The following is a 25,723-nucleotide window of genomic DNA, read 5'->3' as shown; positions in this document are numbered from 1 at the left end:
CTAAGAGTTCTGAAAAAAAAGTTTCAGCAAAGGTTATCATACAGAAGCATGACTGTGAGAGACACAATGGAATGGGTATCTTTATATGACAGGGAATCTAGATACTTGCATTTAATGTTTTTTATTACAATGTAGTGAGCATGACTCAACATTTTGACACTCAGAACAAATGATTCTGTTCTAATCTGGAAAGGAAAGCTTGCTGAAATCCAATGTACAACCATCAAAAAGAAAGCCATTCACATTATTTGACTTGATTTTAATGGGTGGGCATCTGCTTACCTTTTTTACAGAATGGTCCATCGTATGCAGAGTGACTGCAGTTGCACGAATAGCCATTGTATTTCTCTATACACCTCCCTCCATTGTGACACAGGTTACCATAACTGCTGCAGTGCCCCAGGCATCCGGGCTTCACCCCGGGGGTGATTTTGGCTCTTTCTTCAAGATCAAGGGTGACTCCATTTAACCGTAAAGAGCGAACACATCCAAGGAATCCCTTCTGTCTTGAGGCAGTCCCACCTGAAAACAGATCGATTGATTTTAAGTAAATCTGGAGGGGTTGGGGGTGGGTAAAAGACTCAGGTCCAATTGTAGCTGCTTGTGCCCTTGTCAACAGTAAATAACGCACAAAGGAAGAACAGAATTCCCACAATAACATAGAACATAGAACATAGAACATTACAGCGCAGAACAGGCCCTTCGGCCCACGATGTTGCGCCGACCAGTTACAAAAACAATGACCCACTAGCCTATACCAATCCCTTTTCGTCCATAAACCTATCCAGAGATCTCTTAAACGCCCCCAAACTAGACGCATTTACAACTGCAGCAGGCAGGGCATTCCAATCCCTCACCACCCGCTGGGTAAAGAACCTACCCCTGCAATCCGTCCTGTAGCTACCCCCCCTTAATTTAAAGCCATGCCCCCTCGTGCTAGCTTTCTCCATCCGAGGAAAAAGGCTATCACTATCCACCCTATCTAAACCTCTAATCATCTTATATGTTTCAATAAGATCCCCTCTTAGCCGCCTTCTTTCCAACGAAAACAACCCTAGATCCCTCAGTCTCTCCTCATAGGACCTCCCCACCATACCAGGCAACATCCTAGTAAACCTCCTCTGCACCCTCTCCAACGCCTCCACATCCTTCTTGTAATGCGGGGACCAGAACTGCACACAGTACTCCAAGTGCGGCCACACCAGAGTAGTGTACAGTTGCAACATTACACTGCGACTCCTAAATTCAATCCCCCTACCAATAAACGCCAAGACACCGTACGCCTTCTTGACAACCTTATCTACTTGATTCCCAACTTTCAGGGATCTATGTACACACACACCTAGATCCCTCTGTTCATCCACACTATTCAAAGTCCTCCCGTTAGCCCTATACTCGACACATCTGTTGCTCCTACCAAAGTGAATTACCTCACACTTCTCCGCATTAAATTCCATCCGCCACCTCTCGGCCCAGCTCTGCAACCTATCTAAGTCTCCCTGCAGACTATGACACCCTTCCTCACAATCTACCACACCTCCAACTTTGGTGTCATCAGCAAATTTACTAATCCACCCAACTATACCCTCATCCAGATCATTAATAAAAATTACAAACAACAGTGGCCCCAAAACAGATCCCTGAGGCACACCACTCGTAACTGCAAAAAAAAATCCTCAGTACACATGTTGCAACTTAACATTTATTTATTATTCTTTGCAATGCAAAGGATGAATTCCAAATAAGTAGATAGATGCCCACCAACGGGAAGGTCCTTCCTGCCTCCACCCTGTCGAGTCCCGTGGGAATTTTATAGGTTTATATGAGATTTACAAAATTAGCTCTCGTGCACCTTGATGATATAATTGTTTTGATCGAAGAACAAACACCATTAACCTTCCAATTTTTAACATGTGAAATATAATCATTGGCTAAATTTCATCTCAGCACCAGTGTATTCTACACAAAAGTTCCAAAGAAGTCACACTGGACCCGAAATCCTGGCCAGAATTCTCCGGCCGCTCACTCTGGCGGGATTTTCCATTCCCGCTGGCAGCGCACCCCCGCCCGCAGGTTTCCTGCTGGTGTGAGGTGACATCAATGGGAATTCCCACTGACAGCAACAGGACCGGAGAGTCCCACCACGAGCAAACAAGGCACCACCTCCCGCCAACGGGAAACAGGTGGCTGGGAGGCCAACGAATCTCGCCCGTTAACTTTCCACCTACGCTGCCAGACCTGCTGAATATTTTCCAGTTCTCCCTGTTTTTATGTTAGAAGATATTTTTTGTGTGAAATGTTGAGTATTCGTTTCCTCTCTTAGGATCAAATTACATTATAGAATACTGAATATGCATATTTATTAGTCAGACACAAGTTACAGAAATCCTGTTGCAAAAACCATATCCATCGAATCCCTACAGGACAGAAGGAGGCCATTCGGCCCATCGAGTCTGTACTGACCGCATCCCACACAGGCCCTATCATCATAACCCTGCTAATCGGGTCAATTTAGCATGACCAGTCACCCTAACCCGTACTTTGTTGGACGGTGGGAGGAAACCAGAGCACCCAGAGGAAACCCGCGCAGACACGGGAAGAACGTGCAGATTCTGCAGGGACAGTGACCCAAGCTGGGAATCGAATCTAGGTCCCTGGCATGATGAGGCAGCAGCGCTGACCACTCTGCCATCCTGCTGCCCAACCTTAGTAAGTGTTCAATTGAGTAGGAATGCAAGACTGAATATTATTTAACTTCATATGCATGATATTCCGCTGCCCATTATTTTAATACATTTATTAATTGGACAAGGTATAACCGTATCTTAAAATAACAGATAGTGGAATGTCACATGAATGTCTTAAACGTTCTTGCACAGATGTCAGTGACGGACATTTTAAAATTGTGTTTAAATGATGGACTCACGTCTTTTGGAACCTGGGTTTAATTTTTTTGAGGGAGTGAACTAATGTAAACTGTGACTGCTGCGAATATTTATAAAGACAGCCCCAATTCTTTATTTAAAAGCGCACATCCTCTGTGTTAGAGGAAGTAATAGGTTGGCAAAATACTCCCTGATCTTGCCACTATCCAAATGAACTTGAGAGGAAATAAATAAGCAAGAGCCGGGTAACAATGTTAAATCACAGTGGGTTTTGGGTAAAGAGCAGTTAGGACTTGTTCCAATTAACTTTTTCCCTGGGGCAAGACACTGGTACGAAACTTAAAGAGCGCCACCGCCTCCACTTCTACATAACAGTGGCATGGCTGAAAAAACTGGACACAAAAAAATTTAAGACACAGCTTTTGAATGTTAATATTATTTAAATACTATTAAATGTATTATTATTAATAGCCTCCACAGAGTTAGCGGAGTAGGAAACTATACAGTCAATAGAAGTATTAAATCGTGAAGAATAAAGCTGAATTCCCTTTACTGTTGCGTTGATGTATGCAGGTATTTATAAAGCTTAAGAAAGGTAATAAAACTAAACAGCTAAAGCTCAGTGATTAATGTATTCTATTATAAATACTACTTGCAATAATCCCTTTAGGCATTCAATGCTTTACAAAACGTATTTCAAATGTTTTATCCTCTACCGCATTATGCTTCCAGCTCCATCTTCTGACAAGGTTTGACCCTGAATAAAGCTGCACAATTGATACTTTTTTAAAAAATAAATATGTCATTATGAAAACACAGTTGCCGATTAGTTTTGTTTTGTCGCTTTGCAAATCAACCTCTCATCCAGCTTTGCAACATTAAGTCTGTGCTCCGATAGATATCAGGAACGCATGCCAATGAATTCTTTTTGCCAGCAGATACAATCCTAACAGATAATGAAAGGAAACAGTGGCACTTGCATTAACCTCGCCAGTTCTACCGGGGCTCTTCTTATTCCAGACGCTGTGCACTCAGGGTAATTAAATAAGTAAATCCCCATTTTTTGAAATTGCTTATCCAGAGTATCCACTTAAGAGGAACAAACATTAAAAACAACATACCGAATGAAATAATTTATTCAGAAGCATGTTTGAATAAAGCGGTAATTTTGGACCTTTCAAAGAACCATCATGCTCACAATGGGAAAACTAGCTTGTAAGCAATTGGGAGAATAGTGTCTGTAATAACATAAGGACATGAACAGTAAAATTATGAAGAAAATTGCCAGTGTTATTATCTTAAGAATTTGCATTTTAATTTCAAAGGCATAAAACAAACCATTATGAGATTAAAGACAGATCAGCCAAAGCCTAGCCTTCTCGCGTTGTGTATTTTTCTTCTGCGAGCCATCAAAAGGATTAGCTTATTTATTCACCAATTGCCGGGATACAGGGATATATTCTTATAAAAGTACACAGATAATAGACTGCTCAGGATAACCTGTATGGTCCTTATTAGTTTACCCAAGAACATCACCCTATTTTCTTCAGATAGACCCAGTGGGTCCAGTTACATTCCAGGGATTGTCATGAGGCAGTATGTACGTACCAAGGCAGCAATGGAGGTGACGAGACTCGCATGAAACCCGCACACCAACTTCACATCTCTGTATTTTCATAGAATGAGTCAAAGGTAGTGTTAAGCGTAATCAGCTGGGGCATAACACAACAAATCTACTACCCACATTAAACTCAAGACTCAAAGCTGAATTCAACAACTTTAGACTCTGACCTTGCACTTCCATCGTAACCTTTTTCTTCAATATGCCACACATTTTTGTGCTCCTTTGTAAAAACCCTCTCTCCTCTCCCCCACTGGGCTATCTGTCACTTGTTTTTAAATTTTGTTCACCTCAGTAGCAACCTGTCCCAGCTGCCACTAATCACAACTCCAGTTGTTCCATTCCATCTTATAGAGTACATAATCCAACACATTTTTCCTCTCTTTAGTGCTGAATGAGGGTCATGTGGACTCAAAGCGGTAACGGTGTGTTCTCTCCCAATGGATGCTGCCAGAATAACTGAGTTTTTCTCAGATTTTGTCCTAAAATCTGTGCTTCCTTGAAGGAAACCAAATATTCGGACATGTTAAACTTTTAATTGAATAGCTATTTCTGTGCAAGATTCCCTGGGCCCATTCGCTAAGGGCGCAAATCTCATTATGGCTACTAACTCTCATTAGATGGCCATAGTGGGATTCTTTTCTGGGCAAGGTCTCAGTTTGAGATCTCCCCCTACCTATGCCAGTAACATAATCAGGTTCATGTGCAGTGAAGGCATGAAACTGATTTGCATGAATTAATAGGGCAGCATGGTAGCACAGTGGTTTTAGCATTGCTGCCTCACAGCACCAGCGACCTGGGTTTGATTCCTGGCTTGGGCCACACAGACACTGTGGAGTTTGCACGTTCTCCCTATGTCTGCATGGGTTTCCTCCAGTTGCTCTGGTCTCCTCCCACAGTCCGAAAAACATGCTGGTTAGGCCATGCTAAATTCCCCCTCAGGGTACTCGAATAGGCGCCAGAGTGTGGTGACCAGGGGATTTTCACAGTGACTGTTAATCGTGTTAATTTATGCCTACTTTGACTAATAAATAAACTTTACTTTTAAGTGGATTTAAGTATGCTTAAAAGGTTAAGGTCATAGCTTGTGGGGTCGTCAAATATTCCCACTCCCACCCCGGCCCTTTGCTGTAACATCCTATTTGCGGGAATCACGACTGGTTTCCAATACTGGTAAAGCCTGAAATTCTGATTGGAAACCACTGAGGGTGATCTTATGAAACAAATTCTAAGTCCAGAACGAGCGTGAAAATAGGAGGGTTTCACATCTGTTTTTTGAGCAAGTCCAAATGTTGAATTTTATGTACTCAGTGCACTCAAAAAAATCCTAAAATCACCTTCTTGTCCCCACCGCCAACCCCCATCCTGGCCAGACCAATCACCAAATCTCTCCCTACTCCCTCCACCCACGGGTCACCATTCAGAGCAGCAGCGGTCCCACCTCCCTCCTGAAACCGAATGCTGTACAGAACCTTAGCAGTCCATGCCCCACCGATCAGCCTTCCTCATTTTGGCAGCCCCCTGTAGGCTCCAACCCATCAGGCCTTGCCCCCTTGACACTGCCCAGTGTCTGGTGGGCAGTGCCAGATTGGCACTGCCCAAGGGGCACCCTTCTTGCCCCTGACCTCCCAGAGGGGTCTCAGTAGCCTCCAGTTCTCCCAGCAACGCCATCATATATGGTTCCGTGGATGGGGAACCATACATGATTCTCACCAGAGAACCTCCCCCAGCAGTGGACGGGAGCGTTGATGAGCGACGAGGGACTTGAGTGGGGCACTCAACGTGTTAAAATGGGTGGCGCGGGCTTGTAGGCTCGAGGGGCCTGTTTCCTATGCTGTGCTGTTCTTTGTTCTTTGAGGCTACACAGGCAAAACAGTCCAGACAATTGAGTCCTGGGCTTGCTAATCACATTGAAATTACCATTAAAATAAATTTAAATAATTTATTCAGCCTTGCGCCAGAAATGGGCGGATATCTGGTGCCCGCAATATCGCGACAGACGAGAAATCAAGACGCAAGCCTGATTTCTCGGCTGTCTCATGATCTTACTGGCTCAACCATCCATTGCTGGCAGGCATGATGATAAGATTGCCCCCAGTGTGTTTTCCTTTGCAGGAACAGTGGTAGATTTTCACCTTGTCTTTGACATTTTGTCAAAAAGAATTATGGGGGTGTGTTTAGCACCATCATTATGGTAGGGTGTGGCCTGATAGAGCCAGCAAGCCTGGTCTGGGGAGGTTGGCACTGCCAGGGGTTGGTGCCGCGGGGACAGAGTCATGGCAGTGTATAGGCTTTTACACCATAAGTAAAGAACACATTAACTGAGTTCACCTTGTTGGATTAGTTTTGTGCCTAGCAAACACATCTCAAACTCCAGTAGGACTTTCTGCTGACTTTAGAGTTTATTTCTCATTGTCACAAGGAAGCTTACATTAACACTGCAATGAAGTTACCATGAAAGTCCCCTTGTTGCCATATTCCAGCGCCTATTCGGATACACTGAGGGAGAAAGCATCTAATCAGCACATCTTTCGGACTGTGGGAGGAAAGTGGAGCACCCGGAGGAAGCCCACGCAGACACAGGAAGAATGTACAGACTCCACACAGACAGTGACCCAAGCCGGGAATTGAACCTGGGTCTCTTATTCAGCCTCATGCCAGGATTACTGAAAAGGAAACAGTTTCAGATCCATAATTTTTAGACGACTGAAATATATAAAGGAATGTAGCAATCTGAAGGCAAATAGTCACACAGGGTGGGGGGAGGAGGGAGAGTTGCTGCAGGCTTTACAAAGGTTGTAAATATTTAAAAAGCATATTTAAGCCTTACAGAGGATGATAGTGACTATCGCAAGTAACTGGGAAAATGAATGTTCAGTTCAGAGTCGGGAAGCTGATGTGGGGATCTGTCCATGTGCCGATCGTTCACTGCGTGTTCCAGACATGCTCACCTCTATTTTTAAAAGAATGGCCAACTAAATGTCCAAATAGAGAGCGTGGATGGTGGTTGGGGGGTGGTGGTGGTGGTGGTTGTTGGGGGGGGGCGGGTGGTGGAGAGGCAAGGAGATGGGGAGGAGCAGGCTCTGAATGATGGGAGATATGCCCTGCACATTCGGAACACCCAGTTTTGCCAGTGAGATTGGTTCCATGCCCAAAAAGCATGCAAAGCCTCTTTGAATGAGATTGAATGTATTTCTGGAGGGGTTGAAAAGGTGTGCCCCACTGATTAGAGAGATTAAGGTATCCCAGGATGAGTTAATCGGAGACAAGACATCCGAGCATTTGAATCATGTGGGGGGAAAACATTTTTATTAATAAGGTCAATATTCGGTGAGTTTTCCTGCCATTGGTGTATTCCCACCGGTTTTCTTCCTGGAATCGACACTTTGAAAAAATATGGGAAAATTTCAGCCATGCTGTGCTAGCATGATGGTTTATTGCTGTGATTCTTTGAAGTTAGGCATTTCTAGGTGGCACAGTGGTTGGCACTGCTGTCTTACAGTGCCAGGGACCCAGGTTCGATTCCGACTTCGGGTCACTGCCTGTGCAGGGTCAGCGTGTTCTCCCAGGTGTTTCCTCTAGGTGCTCCGGTTTCATCCCACAGCCCGAAAGATGTGCTGGTTAGGTGCATTGGCCATGCTAAATTCTCCCTCAGTGTACCCAACCAGGAGCACGGCGACTAGGGGATTTTCACAGTAACTTCACTGCTGTGTTTATGTAAGCCTACTTGAGACATTAATAAATAAACTTTAAAATTCTTGGCTGGAAGACTCCCATCCCGCCTGCCACTAGAATATTAGCGGGCGGGTTGCAGAGAATGTGAAGTCCCATTGACAGTTGGGCGGGAATTTCTGGCTTTTAGACCAGCATGGCTAGAGAATTCCACCATTTGAGTTTGTCCCGATGGTCGCAAGATGAAACACTCTGGCATCATGTCTTTTGCAATACTCCAAGTAATCTCCTTCTATATGTGCCACTATGAACTGATCCAAAGAAAAGTGAAGTGTTTCGAAAGTATGAATCTGTCCACTTGATGTTGCTCAAGAATGCCAATGAAAAGAGAGATTTTCCTCTTTACATGCTCTATACAAAGACATCCACAAAAAGCATTATGAACCACTCTTTAAAACCACTATTCCAGCACTTGCACAACATTGATTCCCTATTTAAATTCATCTTGGCACTACTAATCTTATGAAAAATATAGTGTAATCATACTCTTGAATCATGTCATTGGAAAATTCTTAGTATATGTCACTTGTTTAAAGACCATTAGTATGTTTTATTCAAGAATGAACACTCTGTCATGAGGAAATTGATTCATCCCAGACCTGAGCTCAATTTACATTAAATACACTTTCCACATTAATGCAGTTATTTTTCCTGAGGAATTATCAGGCCAACCTACAGCATACAGATAAATCTAGGGTTTATACAGGAGGTTAGGTAATGCATGATAATTGCAAATATTATATTTGGAAAGAAAATATCCTGCTTAGAAGATCCTCCATGTTATTTCAGGAGATAAGAAGGTTCTGGATATAATTTTTGTCCCACATGTTCATCTCAGAACACATGAGAGACAAGTGGGAGGTAAATTGTTTGTCATTCAGCATGTAGTCTATCCATTACAGGCATAACTTAATGCAAGTGATGCTGAAATAAAGGGTCGAGCACTGGCATGAATGAAGGGCTTTGAATGGATGTGAAAAGTTATGTTCTTTCATTGAAGGGGGAGGAGGTGAACAGATTTCAACTGAGAACTAGAAGAAATCAGACCTCAGTGGACTAGTCCCTCAGAAGAATAAGTATTCTTGAAAATAAAATCCTTGCTTTTTTGTTTTTGGGAGCACTGGCTCACAATTTGCGTATTTGTACGGCTTTCTCTTTCCTGTGTTAATCTGTTAGTGAGACTTTTTCTTTTGGTTTTGCAGGTCTCATTACAATTTGCCTTTGGAAGTTACTGCTTCAGGGGAAGCACTTAGCTTCATGCATTAAAAGAATTTAGTTGCTTTGAGATGTAATTAAAAATTGTAAGCTTTGATGGGAATGCTTGATTTATATTGCTTCATGTCGAAAACTGTAATCTTATAACAGCAGCTCTGTTACATAGATGATTCTCAAGCTAATGCTGTCAGTGGTGAGAATGGAAAAAGCGCACATCGATTGAGGTCAGAGTCAGTGTAAAGAGCCTAAGGCATGGGAAAATTATAACAGAGTCAAAGCTGTAACACTGGGAGAAAAGAACAGCTGGCAGATTCGGGAAGAGTGTACAATGATGGCAAGAATTAGTCAGTAATTGTTCACCAATATGGATAAACAATGGTTAGCACTGTTGCCTCACAATGCCAGGGAACAGGGTTCAATTCTGGCCTTGGGTAATTGTCTGTGTGGAGTTTGCACACAGTCCCTATGTCTGCATGGGTTTCCTCCGGGTGCTCCAGTTCCCTCCCTCAGTCTAAAAGACGTGCTAGTTGGGTGCATTGGCCATGCTAAATTCTCTCTCAGTGTACCCAAACAGGCGCTGGACTTAGGAGATTTTCATAGTAACATCATCACAGTGTTAACGCAAGCCTACTTGGAATACTAATATATAAACTTTAAACTTTAGTTAGAGATACAGTTCTGATGAAGGGTCATCCAGACTTGGAACATTGGCTCTGTTCTTTCTTCACAGATGCTGTCAGACCCTGCTAAGATTTTCCAGCATTTTCTGTTTTTGTATTAGAGACTGAAGAGAAAGCAAAGACTTGCATTTACATGGCATTTTTCAAAACCTCAGGATGTCGCAAAGGACTTTTTCTCAAATGTAATCACTGTTGTATTGTAAGAAACATGGCAGCCAATCTAGGCACTGCAAGCTCCCACAAACAGCAATGTGCTCACAGCTCGATCATCTGTTTCTGCAAAGTTGTTTAAAGGGGACATAATGACTTGGTCAACAGGAATAACTCGATTTCCTGGCTTCAGAAAGCGCCATATGGAATCTTTTGCATTCAACTGGGGCTGCAGTTCAATGTCTTATTTGAAAGATGGCATCTCCTAATAGTCCGGCACTCCATTGGTATTGTAGTGGAGTGCTGCCTAAACTTGCTGCTCGAGTCTCTGGAATGGGACTTGAACCCAAAACTGTCAGACGTGAGAGTGCTACCAACTGGCTGAAACTCTTACATAATTGCATTGCAGTGGAAGCACAGGTGAGTCAAATTTAGATTTTATGAAATTTCGGTTATGTTCAAGTTTACAACTAATCCTGCCAGAAGAACTGCAATGAAACAATGCCCGCAATAGGCTGAAATTGGGCACTGATAACTCCGAATTGGCCAAACTTGTCTAAGCTTATCATATGACAGCGCCAACCAATCAGAGCGAAGTTACACCATTCAAGAGCATGAAATTATGCTCTTGATAATTTGACATCAAAGGGTTTCTCTGTGAAAGGACATTCAAAGACTTTGAGAACCACTAAATTTGTAAGAAAGTTAAAAGAGTTGTTGATTGGAAAGAAAATGAAGTTGAAACAGCAATTAAAAAATTGCAGCATGAGTAGTAAGTGGACATTTCAAAGAAGTGGGAGATTTTACTATTGGATTTATCCACCATTGTGAAGTACAAGGCAAACATCTTGAAACGGTTCGACAAGGAGACATTCTCTGCAACAAGCATTCCCTGTGGGAGCAATACGGTGGCACAGTGGTTAGCACTGCTGTCTCACAGTGCTAGGGTTCTAGGCTTGATTCCCAGGTTTGGGGTCATTGTCTTTGCGGAGACTGCACATTCTCCCTGTGTCTGCATGGGTTTCACTTTCCTCCGGTTTCCTACCACAGTCCAAAGACGTGCATTGGCCATGCTAAATTCTACCTTGGTGTACCCAAACAGGTGCCAGAGTGTGGCGACCAGGGGGTTATCACAGTAACTTCATTGCAGTGTTAACGTAAGCCAACTTGTGACACTAGCAAAAAATAAACATTAGAATGTAAATTGTTGCCAATACCAATTTTGAAGACATTTTGTTCAGGGCAGTTGGAGCAGAGAATACTCCTAACACTGGTCCAATCCTGCAGGAAGGGAAGTTTGGCAAAAAAGTTGGAGTTTACTTATTAGTGTCATAAGTAGACTGACATTCACACTGCAATGAAGTTACTGTGAAGATCCCGCTGATCCACATGTAGTTCACCTGCAGCAATGGACAGGGCCAATTCAAGATGAGGCATAGCATCACATCCTGTACAGTGAGCGGTGGTTATGGCAGCAATGGGAGATAGCAAAATGGTCTTGCTGATGAATGTGCGCCATGAGACATTTTGGATGAAATGTTTTCTGTCTTTTTCCTGTTCAGTCTTTGATGTAAAACATGTAACGAAGGAAAGCAGAGAAAGCCAACACGTCCCTGCTATGGTCTGTGCCGATGTGTTCGGCACTGAAAAGCTGCTGCTTCTTATGGCAGGAAAATCCAAGTAGCCACATTGCTTTGCAAAAGTCAAGATAATACCCATGTGGCATGAGGCAAACAGGAGATTTAGAGGAGATTTGAGAAAAAACTCTTTCACTCAGATGGTGGTGGGAATCTGAAAAGTGCTTCCTTTGTGGAGGCTGGAGAACTTACAACCTGTGAAAAATATTTGGATGAGCACATGAAATCTCATAACATTCAAAGATATGGGACAAGAGCAGGAAAATGGGATTGATTTCAATATATGGGTGGAATTCTCCTGCTGCACTGGTCCAAAAGCTGGAAATTCCTATCCAACTATCAATGGCTAAAATTCCAGTGGCGGGCAGGATGTGAGAATTCCAGCCTCTCTATTTATTAGAGAGAGAGAAAGTTAAATATTTGATATAATTTTCTATCATCTCAATGTCTTCTTGTTTCTCAACATGGCAGGCCCACATAGCCACCCATAGCAGGGGTGGCATGGTGATGCAGTGGTTAACACTGCTGTCTCAGAGCGCCAAGGACCCAGGTTTGATTCTTGGATTGAATCACTGTTTGTGCAGAGTCTGCACATTCTCCCAGTATCTGTGTAGTTCCTCTGGCTGCTCTGGTTTCCTCCCAAAGTCCAAAAGATGTGCTGGTTAGATGCATTGGCTGTGCTAAATTCTCCCTCAGTGTACCCGAACAGGTGTTGGAGTGTGACGACTAGGAGATTTTCAGAGTAACTTCATTGTAGTGTTAATGTAAGCCTACTTGTGCCATGAATAAATAAGCTTTAATTTTTTTTTAGAAGGATTTTCTTGTAAATTGAGGCATTTCAATTAAATGCTCAAAGAATCTGAAGGAACACTAACAGATCAATTTTCTTGTCGATTGGTTACGCACTCCTGCTGACGTCAACTTCCCAGCATGAGCAATTATCTGACAAAAAGATCAATTGCGTTGTTATTATTAAAAATTGCATAACAATTAGATCAAGCAGCAACTGTACATAAGCATGTGGCACTTTATTAATAAGTCAAACTCACTTGACTGAAAACGTGTGCCCTGCAGTGAAAGTGCCTATATTACACATGTATGTTAATCAATGTCAAATAAATTGAACTCAGACTGAAGACTGGCAAGTACAGTATGTGACTTCTGCGTCATATCTCAGCTTTCACAGTGGGAGTTCTTTCATTTCTTCATCAAGGTTCATGGTGCTTTTTATTTATAAGGTTTGATGTGGAAATGCACTGCGGAATAGGGCAGCACAGTGGCACGGTGTTTAGCAGTGCTGCCTCACAGAGACAGGGACCCAGGTTCAATTCCGGCTTCAGGTCACTGTCTGTGTGGAGTTTGCACATTCTCCCCATCTCTGTGTGGGTTTCCACCAGGTGCTCTGGCTTGCTTCCACAGTCCAAAGATGTGTTGGCCATACTAAATTGCCCCTTAGTGTCAGGGGGACCTAGCAGGGTAAATATGTGGGGTTAAGGGGATGGGGCCTGATTGGGACTGTGGTCGGTGCAGACTCGATGGGCCGAGTGGCCTCCTTCTGCACTGTAGGGATTCTAAGAATAAGAGTTTTCTCCCTTTGCAATACATGTAGGATGTAATAATGACACCTATTTTAGAACTGAATATCTTCCAGATATTTAGTTACTGAAGAAATTATTGAGTACCCAGTGTGCAATCAGATGGCAAAATGCAGTCTAAGTGACGTAGAATACGTCTATCTAAAAATTTATCTGCTCAAAAATCCAATTACCTGTGACTTTAATCATCCTGCAAAGGAATACAAATTGATTAATTAGTTTCAGGCTATAAGAAGTAATAAAGTTTAAGCTTCTTCCCACACTGAAACCAATTTAATCACGCGTTCATGAGTCAGCCATAATGCTGCAGAAACAGTCCATTAGTAAACAGCCTCCAAGAACAACCCATTGCTTCGACACATTAATTTTCTTGATGATATTTCTTGTTTCAGTTCATTTTGCAGGATTAAACGTGGCCAGGGAACAGTGTGTTATCTGCCTGGTCTCAGTCAGAGAGCCCCCATACTCAAGCTTCCCTTCAGAGCACAAGTTAGAGTAAAGTTTATTTAGAGTAAAGTTTAGTTAGAGTAAAGTAGGCTTACATCAACACTGCAATGAACTTACTGTGAAAATCTCCCATTCGCCACACTGCTGCGCCTGTTCAGATACAGTAGAGGAGTATTTAGTTCAGCCAATGTACCTAACCTTTGGACCTTGGGGAAGGCACAGTAACACAGTTGTTAGCACTGCTGCCTCACTGCACCAGGGATCCGGGTTAGATTCCCAGCTTGGGGTCACTGTCTATGTGGTGTTTGTACGTTCTCCCCATTTCTGCATGGGTTTCCTCTGGGTGCTCCAGTTTCCTCCTACATTCTGAAAGACGTGCTGGTTAGGTGCACTGACCCGAACAGGGGACTGAGTGTGGCGACTAGGAGAATTTCATAGTAACTTTATTGCAGTGTTAATGTAAGCCTTACTTGTGATTAATGAATAATAAATAAACATTAGCCAGAGCACCCAGAGGAAACCCATGCAGACATGGAAGGACATATAAACTCTGCACAGACAGTATCCCAAACCAGGGATCGAAACCAGGTCCCTGGCATGGTAAAGCAGCAGTGCTAACCACTGTGCCACCATGACGCCCCTCAGCATCCTAGTTTGACTGTGTGGCACAATGGACAATGGTTAACACTGCTGCCTCACAGCACCAGGGACCCGGATTCGATTCCCTAGTTGGGTCACTGTCTGTTGAAGAATCTGTCTGTTCTCCCTGTGTCTGAGTGGGTTTCCTCTGGGTGCTCCTTTTTCTCTCCACAAGCCCAAAAGATGTGCTCCTTGAGTATATTCAATTCTCCCTCAATGTACCCGAACAGGCACCGGAGTGTGACATAGCTTCACTGCAATTTAATGTAAGCCTATTTGTGACACTAATAAATAAACTTTAATTTTAAACTTAAAGAGATACTTAAAGAAGTTGAAGATAAATTGCACAAGCACACGGAATGTTTCCAATCATGTGGGAACTATAACGTAAAAGTAAGGTATATTCAATTATTCTCTTATGGTTCTAAACGTTGTTAATAATAATAACAGAATCAAGAATTACAACTGCAATAAGTCATCAGTTTAGTGCTTTAGTACAACATTGAATGGTACATAACCATGCCCAGGAATAAACAGCTTCACGTTAGGGAATCAAAGTTAATTAAATCAAGGAAATGAACCAGTTTGATCTTTTAAGCAAACGATATCAACACTGCAAACCTACAGAGTCTCTGGGGAGGTGAACTTTGCTAATTTTAAATACATTCAGCCAGCTACCCAATAACAGATCCAGAAATAGCTCAAAATATGAGCTTTCCCATGACCCAGCGGCCACATTTCAAACAGAGGCTTTATGCTCCTCCCGATAGCTGGACAAAATAAATTGCCGAAATATATGCCTCTGAGCATCTTCGGAAAACCAAAGCATTTAAGTATAACAGAAAAGGATTTCCCTCACTGGCTAAGCAGCTGCTCTTGTTACTGGCTGGTATTCGAGGGTTGTAGGACAAGTGCTGGGTGGTAAAACACTGCTGAATTATCAGAATTGTTACTTTATTCAATGTCTGTCATCTCAAAATAAACCCCTTAGGGCAGGTGAAAGTGAGCATATCCGCTACAACTCTCACCAACTTCTATACCATAGAAAGCATTCTTTTTGGTTGTATCACAGCTTGGTATGGCTCCTGCACTGCCCAAGACCACAGAAAACTACAACGGGTCATGAATGAAGCCCAGTTCATTACTCAAACTGGCCTCCCATCCATTGACATTGTCTATACTTCCGGCTGCCACAGAAAAGCAGCCGGCATAATCGAGGACCCCATGCACCCCAGACATTATCTCTTACACCTTCTTCCATCGGGGAAAAGATATAAAACTCTGAGATCACGCACCAACCAACTCAAGAACAGCTTCTCCCCTGCTGCCATCAGACTTTTGAATGGACCTACCTCTCAATAATTTGTCTGCACCCTAGCTATGACTGTAACACTATATTCTGCACTCTCCCCTTTTCTTTCTTATGTACGGTATGCTTTGTCTATATAGCACGCAAGAAACAATAGTTTTCTCTAATCCATGCGAGATTAATAAATCAAATCAAATCAAATCAAAAAGGTGGAAGCAGTGGCATAGTGGTATTGTCACTGGGCCAGTAATTCACAGACACAGGATAATGTTCTTGGGACTGGGTTCGAATCACACCATAGCAGATGATGAAATTTGAATTTAGTAAAAATCTAGAATTAAAAGTCTAATGATGACAATGAAATCATTGTTGATTGTCATTAAAAACCACCTGGTTCTCTAACATTCTTTAGGGAAGGAAATCTGGCATCCTTACCCGTTCTGGCCTACACATGACTCCAGACCCACAGCAATGTGGCTGACTCTTAACTACCCATCTGAAATGGCCGAGCAGGACACTCAACAATTAAAGATGGGCAATAAATACTGGCCTAGCCAGCGATGCCCACATCCCATGAATGAATAAGAAAAGCAGATTGGTGGGTTATGCTCCAGGACGATGAGGTTAACCATGATGACCTAAGTGATTCCACCATTGCTGAATTCTTCAACCTACCCTAGTCCCTTGTCTGCCTCCCTTTACATATGAAGTGGGGTCTATTTTTTGGATTGAATTCTATCGCTCTGTGTCAGTTACGACTCCCTTTGCAAGATCTAGGAAATCTCCTCTTCATTGTCCTTCAAATGCTGAGGAAGTTTGAAAATCAATAGCTTCAGTTTCTTTCACCCAGTAACATGCATTTGATTATGTTTGGTTTCTTTCTCATTCTACATCTCTATCTGTATACTTAGACCAACTGAATGACATTGATGCATTCATTCAGACGTTCGCACATCAAATCCTTTCTGCTATTAATTTGCTTGCAGTTTACCTGTTAATTATTCATAGCTGAGGCTAGACATTTTGTATTGTTCAACTAGATGGGTAGTCATCGAGTGATAAAGATTTACATGATGGATCCAGTTTTTAACCATTAAGCTAATCCCAGTTGCCTACGTTTGGCCACATCCCTCTACACCCATCTTACCCATCCAATTGTCTAAATGCTTTTTAAAAGACACAATTGTACCTATCTCTACTACTGCCTCTGGCAGCTTGTTCCAGACACTCACCACCCTCTGTGTGAAAAAATTGCCCCCTTTGGATCCTTTTGTATCTCTCCCTTCTGGTTTTAGACTCCCCTACCTTTGGGAAAGGATGTTGACTATCTAGCTGATCTATGCCCCTCATTATTTTATAGACCTCTGTAAGGTCACCCCAAAGCCAGGGAGAAAACAGTCCCAGTCTGCCCAGCCTCACCTTATAACTCAAAGTATAAAAGTAAAAAATAGTCGTGGAAAGAATTCTGTTGTTCAAATATGTCCAAACTGTATGTGATGAAAGGTTACATTTCTACAGTTGAATAGGAACTCTGGAATTTGACAATCCATAGGCGGAGGTGTGTGTGTATTGCTGCCCCTTCTCTGCTGCTTTTGCAGAAAAGCGGAGGATCCAAGCTTTCTCAGGGGCCATGTCACTTTGGGGCAAGGCATAAAGGAAGTAGGCCCCACAAACTACCTCAGCAAGGATGGAGATTGACCCCACACTGTTGACATTATTCTGTGCCACACTCTTAGCTAACGAGCTGGTCAGTGCCTTGAACTTAAATGAATGACCTTCTTTTATAATTCATTCATGGGATATGGACATCACTAGTTAGCCAGCATTTGTTGCCCATCACTGGTTGCTCTTGGGCAGTTGAGTGTCAACCACATCGCTGTGACTCTGGAGTCACATGTAGGTCAGGCCAGGTAAGGATGGCAGATTTCCTTCCCTAAAGGATATTAGTGAATCAGATGGGTTTTTCTGACAATTGTTTCAAGGCCATTAGTAGATTCCTAATTCCAAATATTTTTTATTGAATTCAAACTCCATTATCTGCCCTGGCAGGATTCGATCCTGGGTCCTTTTTTAGTGTTTATTTATTAGTGTCACAAGTAGGCTTACGTTAGTACTGCAATCAAGTTACTGTGGAAATCTCCAGTTGCCATACTCCAGTGCCAGTTTGGGTCAATGCACCTAACCAATATGTTTTTTGGTTTGTGGGAGGAAACCGAGCACCCGGAGGGAACCCACGCAGACACAGGGAGGACGTACACACTCTGCACAGACAGTGACCCAAGCCAGGAAGCGAACCCAGGCTCCGGGCATATGAAGCAGCAGTGCTAACCACTGTGTCAACATGCCGCCCTCTTGAACATTAGCTGAGTTTCTGGATTAATATTCTAGCGATAATATCTAAGCCATCGCCATTGCTTACATTTGTGTGTTGCCTTTTGTGAGCTCAAGACGTTGCAAAGCTCTTTACAGCCAATGAGGTGCTATTGTAGTACAGTCACTGTTTTAAATTAGGATACCGAGTGGCCAGTTTTGCAAAGACCAAGCTCCCACAAACAGCAGATTATCTATCTCACAGACATTGGTTGAGAGATAACCATTGGCTTGGGTACCAGGGTAATACACTTCCCCTGTCTCCCTGAATAAAGCTCCTGAATCTCAAATGCCCACCTGAGGGGCAAACACAGTAAAAAGTCTAACACCAGGTTTGAGTCCAACCGATTTATTTGATAGTAAACTCACTAGCTTTCGAGGTTTCCCTCTTCTTCAGGTGAAACCTGAGAGGGGAACCTCGAAAGCTAGTGAATTTACTATCAAATAAATCGGTTGGACTTAAACCTGGTGTTGTCAGACTTTTTATTGTGTTTACCCCAGTCCAACGCCGGCATATCCACGTCACATCTGAGGCGCAAGCAGAAACTCAATTCAACATTTTAGAACAAAAGAACAAAGAGAACAAAGAAAATTACAGCACAGGAACAGGGCCTTCGGCCCTCCAAACCTACACCAACCATACTGCCCGTCTGAACTAAAACCCCCTACTCCTTTGGGACCATATCCCTCCATTCCCAAGCTATTCGCATATTTGTCAAGACACCTCTTAAAAGTCACTATCGTATCTGCTTCCACTACCTCCCCCGGCAGCAAATTCCAGGCACACACCACCCTCTGTGTAAAATTCTTGTCTCATATATCTCCTTTAAACCTTGTCTCTCACACCTTAAACTTATGCCCCCGGTAACTGACCCTTAAACTCTGGGAAAAAGTTTTTGACTATTCATTCTGTCCATGCCCTTCATAATCTTGCAGATTTCCATCATGTCTAACAGATAATTTTATTCTAATGACTTTCAAGATCTTATATTGGGATTTTATGAAGTATCAAAATATCAATTTGGGGTTGGGGAACGTGTTGAAAATAACACCCAAGTGGAAGAAATCATCTTAGGTTATCGATTGCATGAAACATTATTGAAAGCAAAACTGAGATCCACATGCACACTGTAAAGAGCTGTGAAAGCCAGGCATTAGAAACAACATTGTAGACATTGTCTGAAGCCAAAGTGAATGATTGGATAGCTCGCTATCTCATGGGAAATTTGAATTTACAAGTTTAAAGACATCTAAAAGCAAAATACTGCTGAAATCTGAAACAAAAACAGGAAATGCTGGAAAATCTCAGCAGGTCTGACAGCATTTTTGCAGAAAGAATTGAAGCAACATTTTAGGTCTTGATTCGGACTTGAAACTTTGGCTCGATTTTCTCTCCATAGATGCTGTCAGACCTGCTGAGGTTTTCCAGCATTTTCTCTTTTTGTTGTGTGTGTTGAAAGATAGCTAAGTGGCTTTGCAAATACTTTGTCCGTCTCAGGTAAAGGAAAAGGTGATAAGCTGATTCCATGTGTGAGATGGCTTTTAACGTGCAGATATGAGATTGCAAATTCCTAGCTCAAGGACCCACTGGACCCCAGCAGTGCAGTTAAATCAGTAATATGCTTACCTTCTGTGCCTGACGAGCGGCATGGTGGGTGGCACACGGTGGCACTGTGGTTAGCACTGAGTAGGGGGCGTGAGTATGAATAGGGTCCAGGTGAAGGCTGGGATGAAGGTGCTTTATCTGAATGCACGAAGCATTCGGAATAAAGTGGAAGAGCTGGTGGTGCAGATCGACACAAATGGATACGATCTGGTGGCCATTACAGAGACGTGGCTGCAAGGTGACAGGGACTGGGAGCTGAATGTCCAGGGGTATCAAGTGTTCAGGAAGGATAGGCGGGAGGGAAAAGGGGGGGGCGTAGCTCTGCTGATTAAGGATAGCATCAGGGTGGTAACAAGGGATGATATTGGAGCCAAAGAGCAGAAAGTGGAATCATTGTGGGTGGAGATTAGGAACAGCAAAGGGAGGAAGACGCTGGTGGGTGTCGTCTATAGGCCCCCGAGTAATGATCTGGAGGTGGGGCGGGCTGTTAACGCGCAAATAAGTGCGGCGTGCAGGAATGGGACGGCCGTAGTTATGGGGGATTTCAATCTGCATATTGATTGGTCGACCCATGTTGGACGAGGTGGGCTCGAGGAGGCGTTCTTGGAATGCTGCCGGGATAGTTTCCTTGAACAGTGTGTGTTGGAGCCGACGAGGGAGCGAGCTATCTTGGATCTGGTGTTATGTAATGAGGCGGGTAGAATTAGGGACCTTGCGGTGAAGGATCCTCTTGGGGAGAGTGATCATTGTATGGTGGAGTTTCTGGTGCAGATGGAGGACGACAAAGTGGGTTCCTGGACACGCGTCCTTTGTTTGAACAGAGGGGAGTACGGTAGGATGAGAGAAGAATTGGCGAATGTGGGCTGGGGGAGCATGTTGGAAGGTAGGTCTGCTGAGGAGCAGTGGAGGATTTTTAAGGAGATCTTTCTTGGTGCTCAGCAGAAATTTATTCCGATGGTCAAAAAGGACCGTAGGAGGAGAGGTAATCAGCCGTGGATAATGAAGGAGGTGAAGGAAAGTGTTAAATTAAAAGCGGAGGCGTTTAGAGTAGTTAAGAGTAGTGGGCAAGAAGAGGATTGGGAGAGGTTTAAATGTCAACAAAGATTGACAAAGAAATTGATAAAGAAGGGTAGGATAAACTATGAAGCTGGGCTAGCGCTTAATATAAAAAAGGATAGCAAGAGTTTTTATAAGTATATAAAAAGGAAGAGGCTGGCTAGGGTGAAAGTTGGACCCTTAGAGGATGAGAAGGGGGACTTAGTGGTAGGGGATGGGGAAATGGCTGAGGTCTTGAATAACTTTTTTGTTTCGGTCTTCACGGAGGAGGACGTGAATAATTTGCCAGGTGTTAGAGATGGAAAGGTGGTAGGACTGGAGGGTCTAGATGACATTACTGTTACTAGAGAGGTGGTGCTAGACAGACTGGAGGGGCTGATTGTGGACAAGTCCCCAGGACCAGATGGAATGCATCCGAGGGTTCTGAAAGAAATGGCGGAGGTGATAGTGGATGCCTTGGTGGTTATTTTCCAGACGTCGCTGGATTCCGGGGAAGTGCCGGAAGATTGGAAAGTGGCTAATGTTACACTGTTGTTTAAGAAGGGTGCCAGGCAAAAGGCGGGGAATTATAGGCCAGTTAGTTTAACGTCTGTTGTAGGTAAAATGTTAGAATCCGTCATCAAGGAGGAAATAGCGAGGCATCTTGAGGGGAATTGCTTGATAGAGCAGACGCAGCACGGTTTCGTTAAGGGGAAGTCGTGTCTGACAAATTTACTTGAGTTCTATGAGGATGTGTCTAGGGCGGTGGATAGAGGAGAGCCGGTGGATGTGGTCTTTCTTGATTTTCAGAAGGCGTTTGACAAAATACCTCACAAGAGGTTATTGCAGAAGGTCAGGGGACATGGAGTTGGGGGTAGGGTGTTAGCGTGGATAGAGGACTGGTTGTCAAATAGAAGGCAGAGAGTGGGGGTGAATGGGTGCTATTCGGATTGGCGGTTGGTGACTAGTGGAGTGCCTCAGGGGTCGGTGCTGGGGCCTCAGCTATTTACCATTTATATAGATGATCTGGAGGAGGGAACTGAGTGTATGGTGTCAAAATTTGCTGATGACACCAAGATTGGTGGAAAGGCAAATTGTGCGGAGGGTGTGGAGAGTCCGCAGAAGGATCTAGATAGGCTGGGCGATTGGGCCAGGAACTGGCAAATGGAATTTAATGTTGGCAAGTGTGAGGTGGTCCACTTTGGTAGGAAGAATGGTAGGAAGGATTATTACTTACGTGGAGAAAAACTGCAGCAGGCGACGGTGCAGAGGGACCTCGGGGTCCTTGTGCATGAGTCGCAAAAACCCAGCTTGCAGGTGCAGCAGGTGGTCAGGAAGGCGAATGGGATGCTGGCCTTCATAGTGAGGGGGATTGAATATAAAAGTAGGGAGGTCTTGCTGCGGCTGTATAGGGCATTGGTGAGGCCGCAGCTGGAGTACTGTGTGCAGTTTTGGGCGCCGTACTTACGCAAGGATATTTTGGCCTTGGAGGGAGTGCAGAGGAGGTTTACTAGGCTGATACCGGAGTTGAGGGGGTTGAGCTATGAGGAGCGGCTGAATAAACTAGGCTTGTACTCGTTAGAGTTTAGAAGAATGAGGGGAGATCTCATTGAGACGTATAAGATGATGAATGGGATGGATAGGATAGAGGTGGAGAGACTCTTCCCGCTCAGAAAGGACAGTAGGACTAGGGGGCACAGCCTCAAGATAAAGGGGGCGCGGTTTAGAACGGAGTTGAGGAGGAACTTCTTCACTCAAAGGGTGGTGAATCTCTGGAATTCTCTGCCCGTTGAAGTGGTGGAGGCTACCTCGCTAAATGTTTTTAAGACACGGGTTGATGGGTTTTTGATAAGAGAGGGGATTAAGGGTTATGGGGAGAGGGCGGGAATGTGGAGCTGAGCCACAACAGATCAGCCATGATCTTATTGAATGGCGGGGCAGGCTCGAGGGGCCAGATGGCCTACTCCTGCTCCTATTTCTTATGTTCTTATGTTCTCCAGAGACCTGGGTTCAATTCCAGACTTGGGTCACTGTCTATGTGGAGTTTGCAGGCTCTCCCCCGTGTCTGCATGGGGTTCCTCTGGGTGCTCCGGTTTCCTCCCACAGTCCAAAGATGTGTGGGTTTGGTGGATTGGTCATGCTAAATTGTCCCTTAGTGTGCCAGGATGTGAAGGTTACAGGAATTAGCGGGGTAAATACATGGGGTTATGGGGAAAGGGTCTAGGTAGGATTGCTGTTGATGCAGACTCAATGGCCAAATGGCCTTCTTTTGCACTGTAGGGCTTTTATGGCTCTTTTTTTCTATGGTTCTATAGTGAGTCACAGTACAGAGCACTGATGATTTGATGGACAACAAAGACACATGGGCTATATAGGCTGTAAAGCACCAATATTTGCTGCTTACTCCACATGAGGCAAGGGCAAACATCACAGGGCAAATAGGTACTGCAGCTCCAAGATTAACCATGAGGAATATTTGTCTTTCTGATTTTCCTACTGTATTCATAATTAAGTATATTCTGGGCCTACATGCTCTGGAGTTTGTATAAACAGGAGGTGATCTTATTGGAATATAAAACATTCTTACAGAGCTTGACAGGACAGATATGTCTCCCCTGGAGTAGGGGAAGTAATGGCATAATGGTACGATTGCTGGATTTATAATCCTGAGACCACGGGTAATTCCCTGGGGGACCCAAGTTTGAATTTAGTCAAGGAACAAACTGACAATAGTTATACTCAGAGAAATTATACCTGACAGATAATATTCAATTACTGACTAGCAATAAATGCTGGCCTAGCCAATGAGGTCCAAATTTTATGAACTAATAAAATAATGCAGTCACTGCTGTAATGCCTGGAAATGGAACAGCCAATGTGAGAAAAAGCAGCAATGAGCAGGGTACATTTTAAGAGTATTGGTTGCGGGATGAATGTTGGTCAGGATAAATGCTGGTCTGGAAATTGGGAGAACTTCCCTGTTCTTCTTAATGAGTGCCATAGGATTGTTTATGCCCAACCTTGAAGCCACATGGGGCATGGATTTAATGTCTCATCTGAAACACAGCACTTCTGACAGTGCAGCACTTCCTCAGTGTTGCACTACAGTATCCGTCTAGATTACGAGCTCAAGTTTTTTTGGATTGGATCTATGAACTCATGGCCTTTTGTCACAGAGTGGACAGTTTTAGCACTGGGTCAGGGCTGATTTTATTAGATTAACATCCATATCCAGTCCAACTCAATTAAAACTCCAAATAAAAATATTACATGTTAGTCTCTCTTCAATGTGTTATCAATAATAAGCATTGCATTACTGATGTTCTGCAAGTAGATGTCACCATCACATTTAGGGAATAACATGTTATGAAGCACTTATCAGGCATTCTAAGGGATAACAATTAAAATTTGATCACCTTCCTTAAAATAGCAACTGCATCATCATTCCTATATAATAGGCATATGAGTATAAATTTATCAATACAACCGTCAGAATCAAATGCCACACGTTTCCAGCCTGCCGTGACAGGACTTCACACGGTGGATGTGGCAATTTATTTAAAAGTCTTTTGGCTTTGGTGGAGCTGGAAGATCCCACCAGCGACTGGGGCCAGAAAATCCTGCCCATAGTCAGTAGCTATGTGCTGTAATGTGAGAATCTGTTCACCTAATATCATGGCCTTTGCACTCGATGTGCAACTGTCAGAACTTTTTCCTCTGCTGCTTCAGTCACTTTTCATAGAATCGTAGAACCATACAGTGCAGAAGACACCCTTCAGCCCATTGACCCCACACCGACACATTATAAACACCTGAACTCCCACCTAATCCCATCTGCCAACACTTGGCCCATAGTCCTGAATGTAATGGTGTGCCAAGTGCTCATGAAAATATTTCTTAAAGGATGTGAGGCAACCCGCCCCCACCACGCTCCCAGGCAGTGCACTCCAGACTGTCACCACCCTCCGGGTAAGAAAGGTTTTCCTCCTATTGCTCCTGAACCTCATCTTAACCCTATGTGTCCTTGTGACTGACCCTTCAATTAAGAGGAACAGCTGCTCCTTATCCACTCTGTCCATGTTTCTCATAGTCTTGTATATCTCAAACAGGTCCCCCCTCAGTCGTCTCTGCTCCAACAAAAACCACCCAAGCTTACACAGCGTCTCTTCATAACTTAAGTTTTCCATCCCTGGCAACATCCTGGTGAATCTCCGTTGCACCCCCTCCAGTGCAATCACATCCTTCTGATATTGTGGCAGCCAGAAATGCACACAGTACTCCACCTGTGGCCTCACCAAAGCTCTACACAACTCCAACATGACACTCCTGCTTTTGTACTCTATACCCCGATTGATAAAGGCAAGTGTCTGAAAGATACGCTGGTTAGGTGCATTGGCCATACTAAATTCTCCCTCAGTGCACTCAAACAGGTGCTGGAGTGTGGCGACTAGGGGATTTTCACAGTGACTTCATTGCAGTGTTAATGTAAGCCTACTTTGACACTAATAAATAAACTTAATTTTAACTTATAAGCCTTTTTCAATACCTTACTAACATGCCCTTCCACCTTCAAAGATCTGTGGACAAACATGTCGACATCCCTTTGTTCCACAGAACTTCCTAGTGCCCCACCATTCATTGAGTATTTTCTTGTCAAATTACTCTTTCCAAAATGCATCAGCTCATGCTTTTCAGGGTTAAATTCCATCTGCCACTTAATCTACCCCTTTGAATGTTCTATCTCCCTGTGCCCCAAGACACGCCGCCTCACTGATAACCACCCGTCAAATCTTTGTGTCATC

At 43.6% G+C, this 25,723-nt stretch overlaps 1 protein-coding gene across 1 annotated transcript in view; it reads right to left on the bottom strand.

The window, feature by feature from the left end:
* Positions 1–25,723, bottom strand: part of LOC145350299 (contactin-associated protein-like 5) — a 644,548-nt gene that overhangs the window by 178,147 nt on the left and 440,678 nt on the right. Inside the window, exon 18 of the mRNA XM_080199493.1 lies at positions 283–522. Coding sequence (XP_080055619.1) covers positions 283–522 — 240 coding nt within the window. The remainder of the gene's footprint in view (positions 1–282; positions 523–25,723) is intronic.

The sequence above is a fragment of the Carcharhinus amblyrhynchos genome, chromosome 11 (genome assembly GCF_965287045.1).
Source record: "Carcharhinus amblyrhynchos chromosome 11, sCarAmb.v2.hapA, whole genome shotgun sequence".
Classification (NCBI taxonomy): Eukaryota; Metazoa; Chordata; class Chondrichthyes; order Carcharhiniformes; family Carcharhinidae; genus Carcharhinus; species Carcharhinus amblyrhynchos.
The sequence above is the reverse complement of the archived record's forward strand: the minus strand, read 5'-3'. Positions and strand labels throughout refer to the sequence as shown.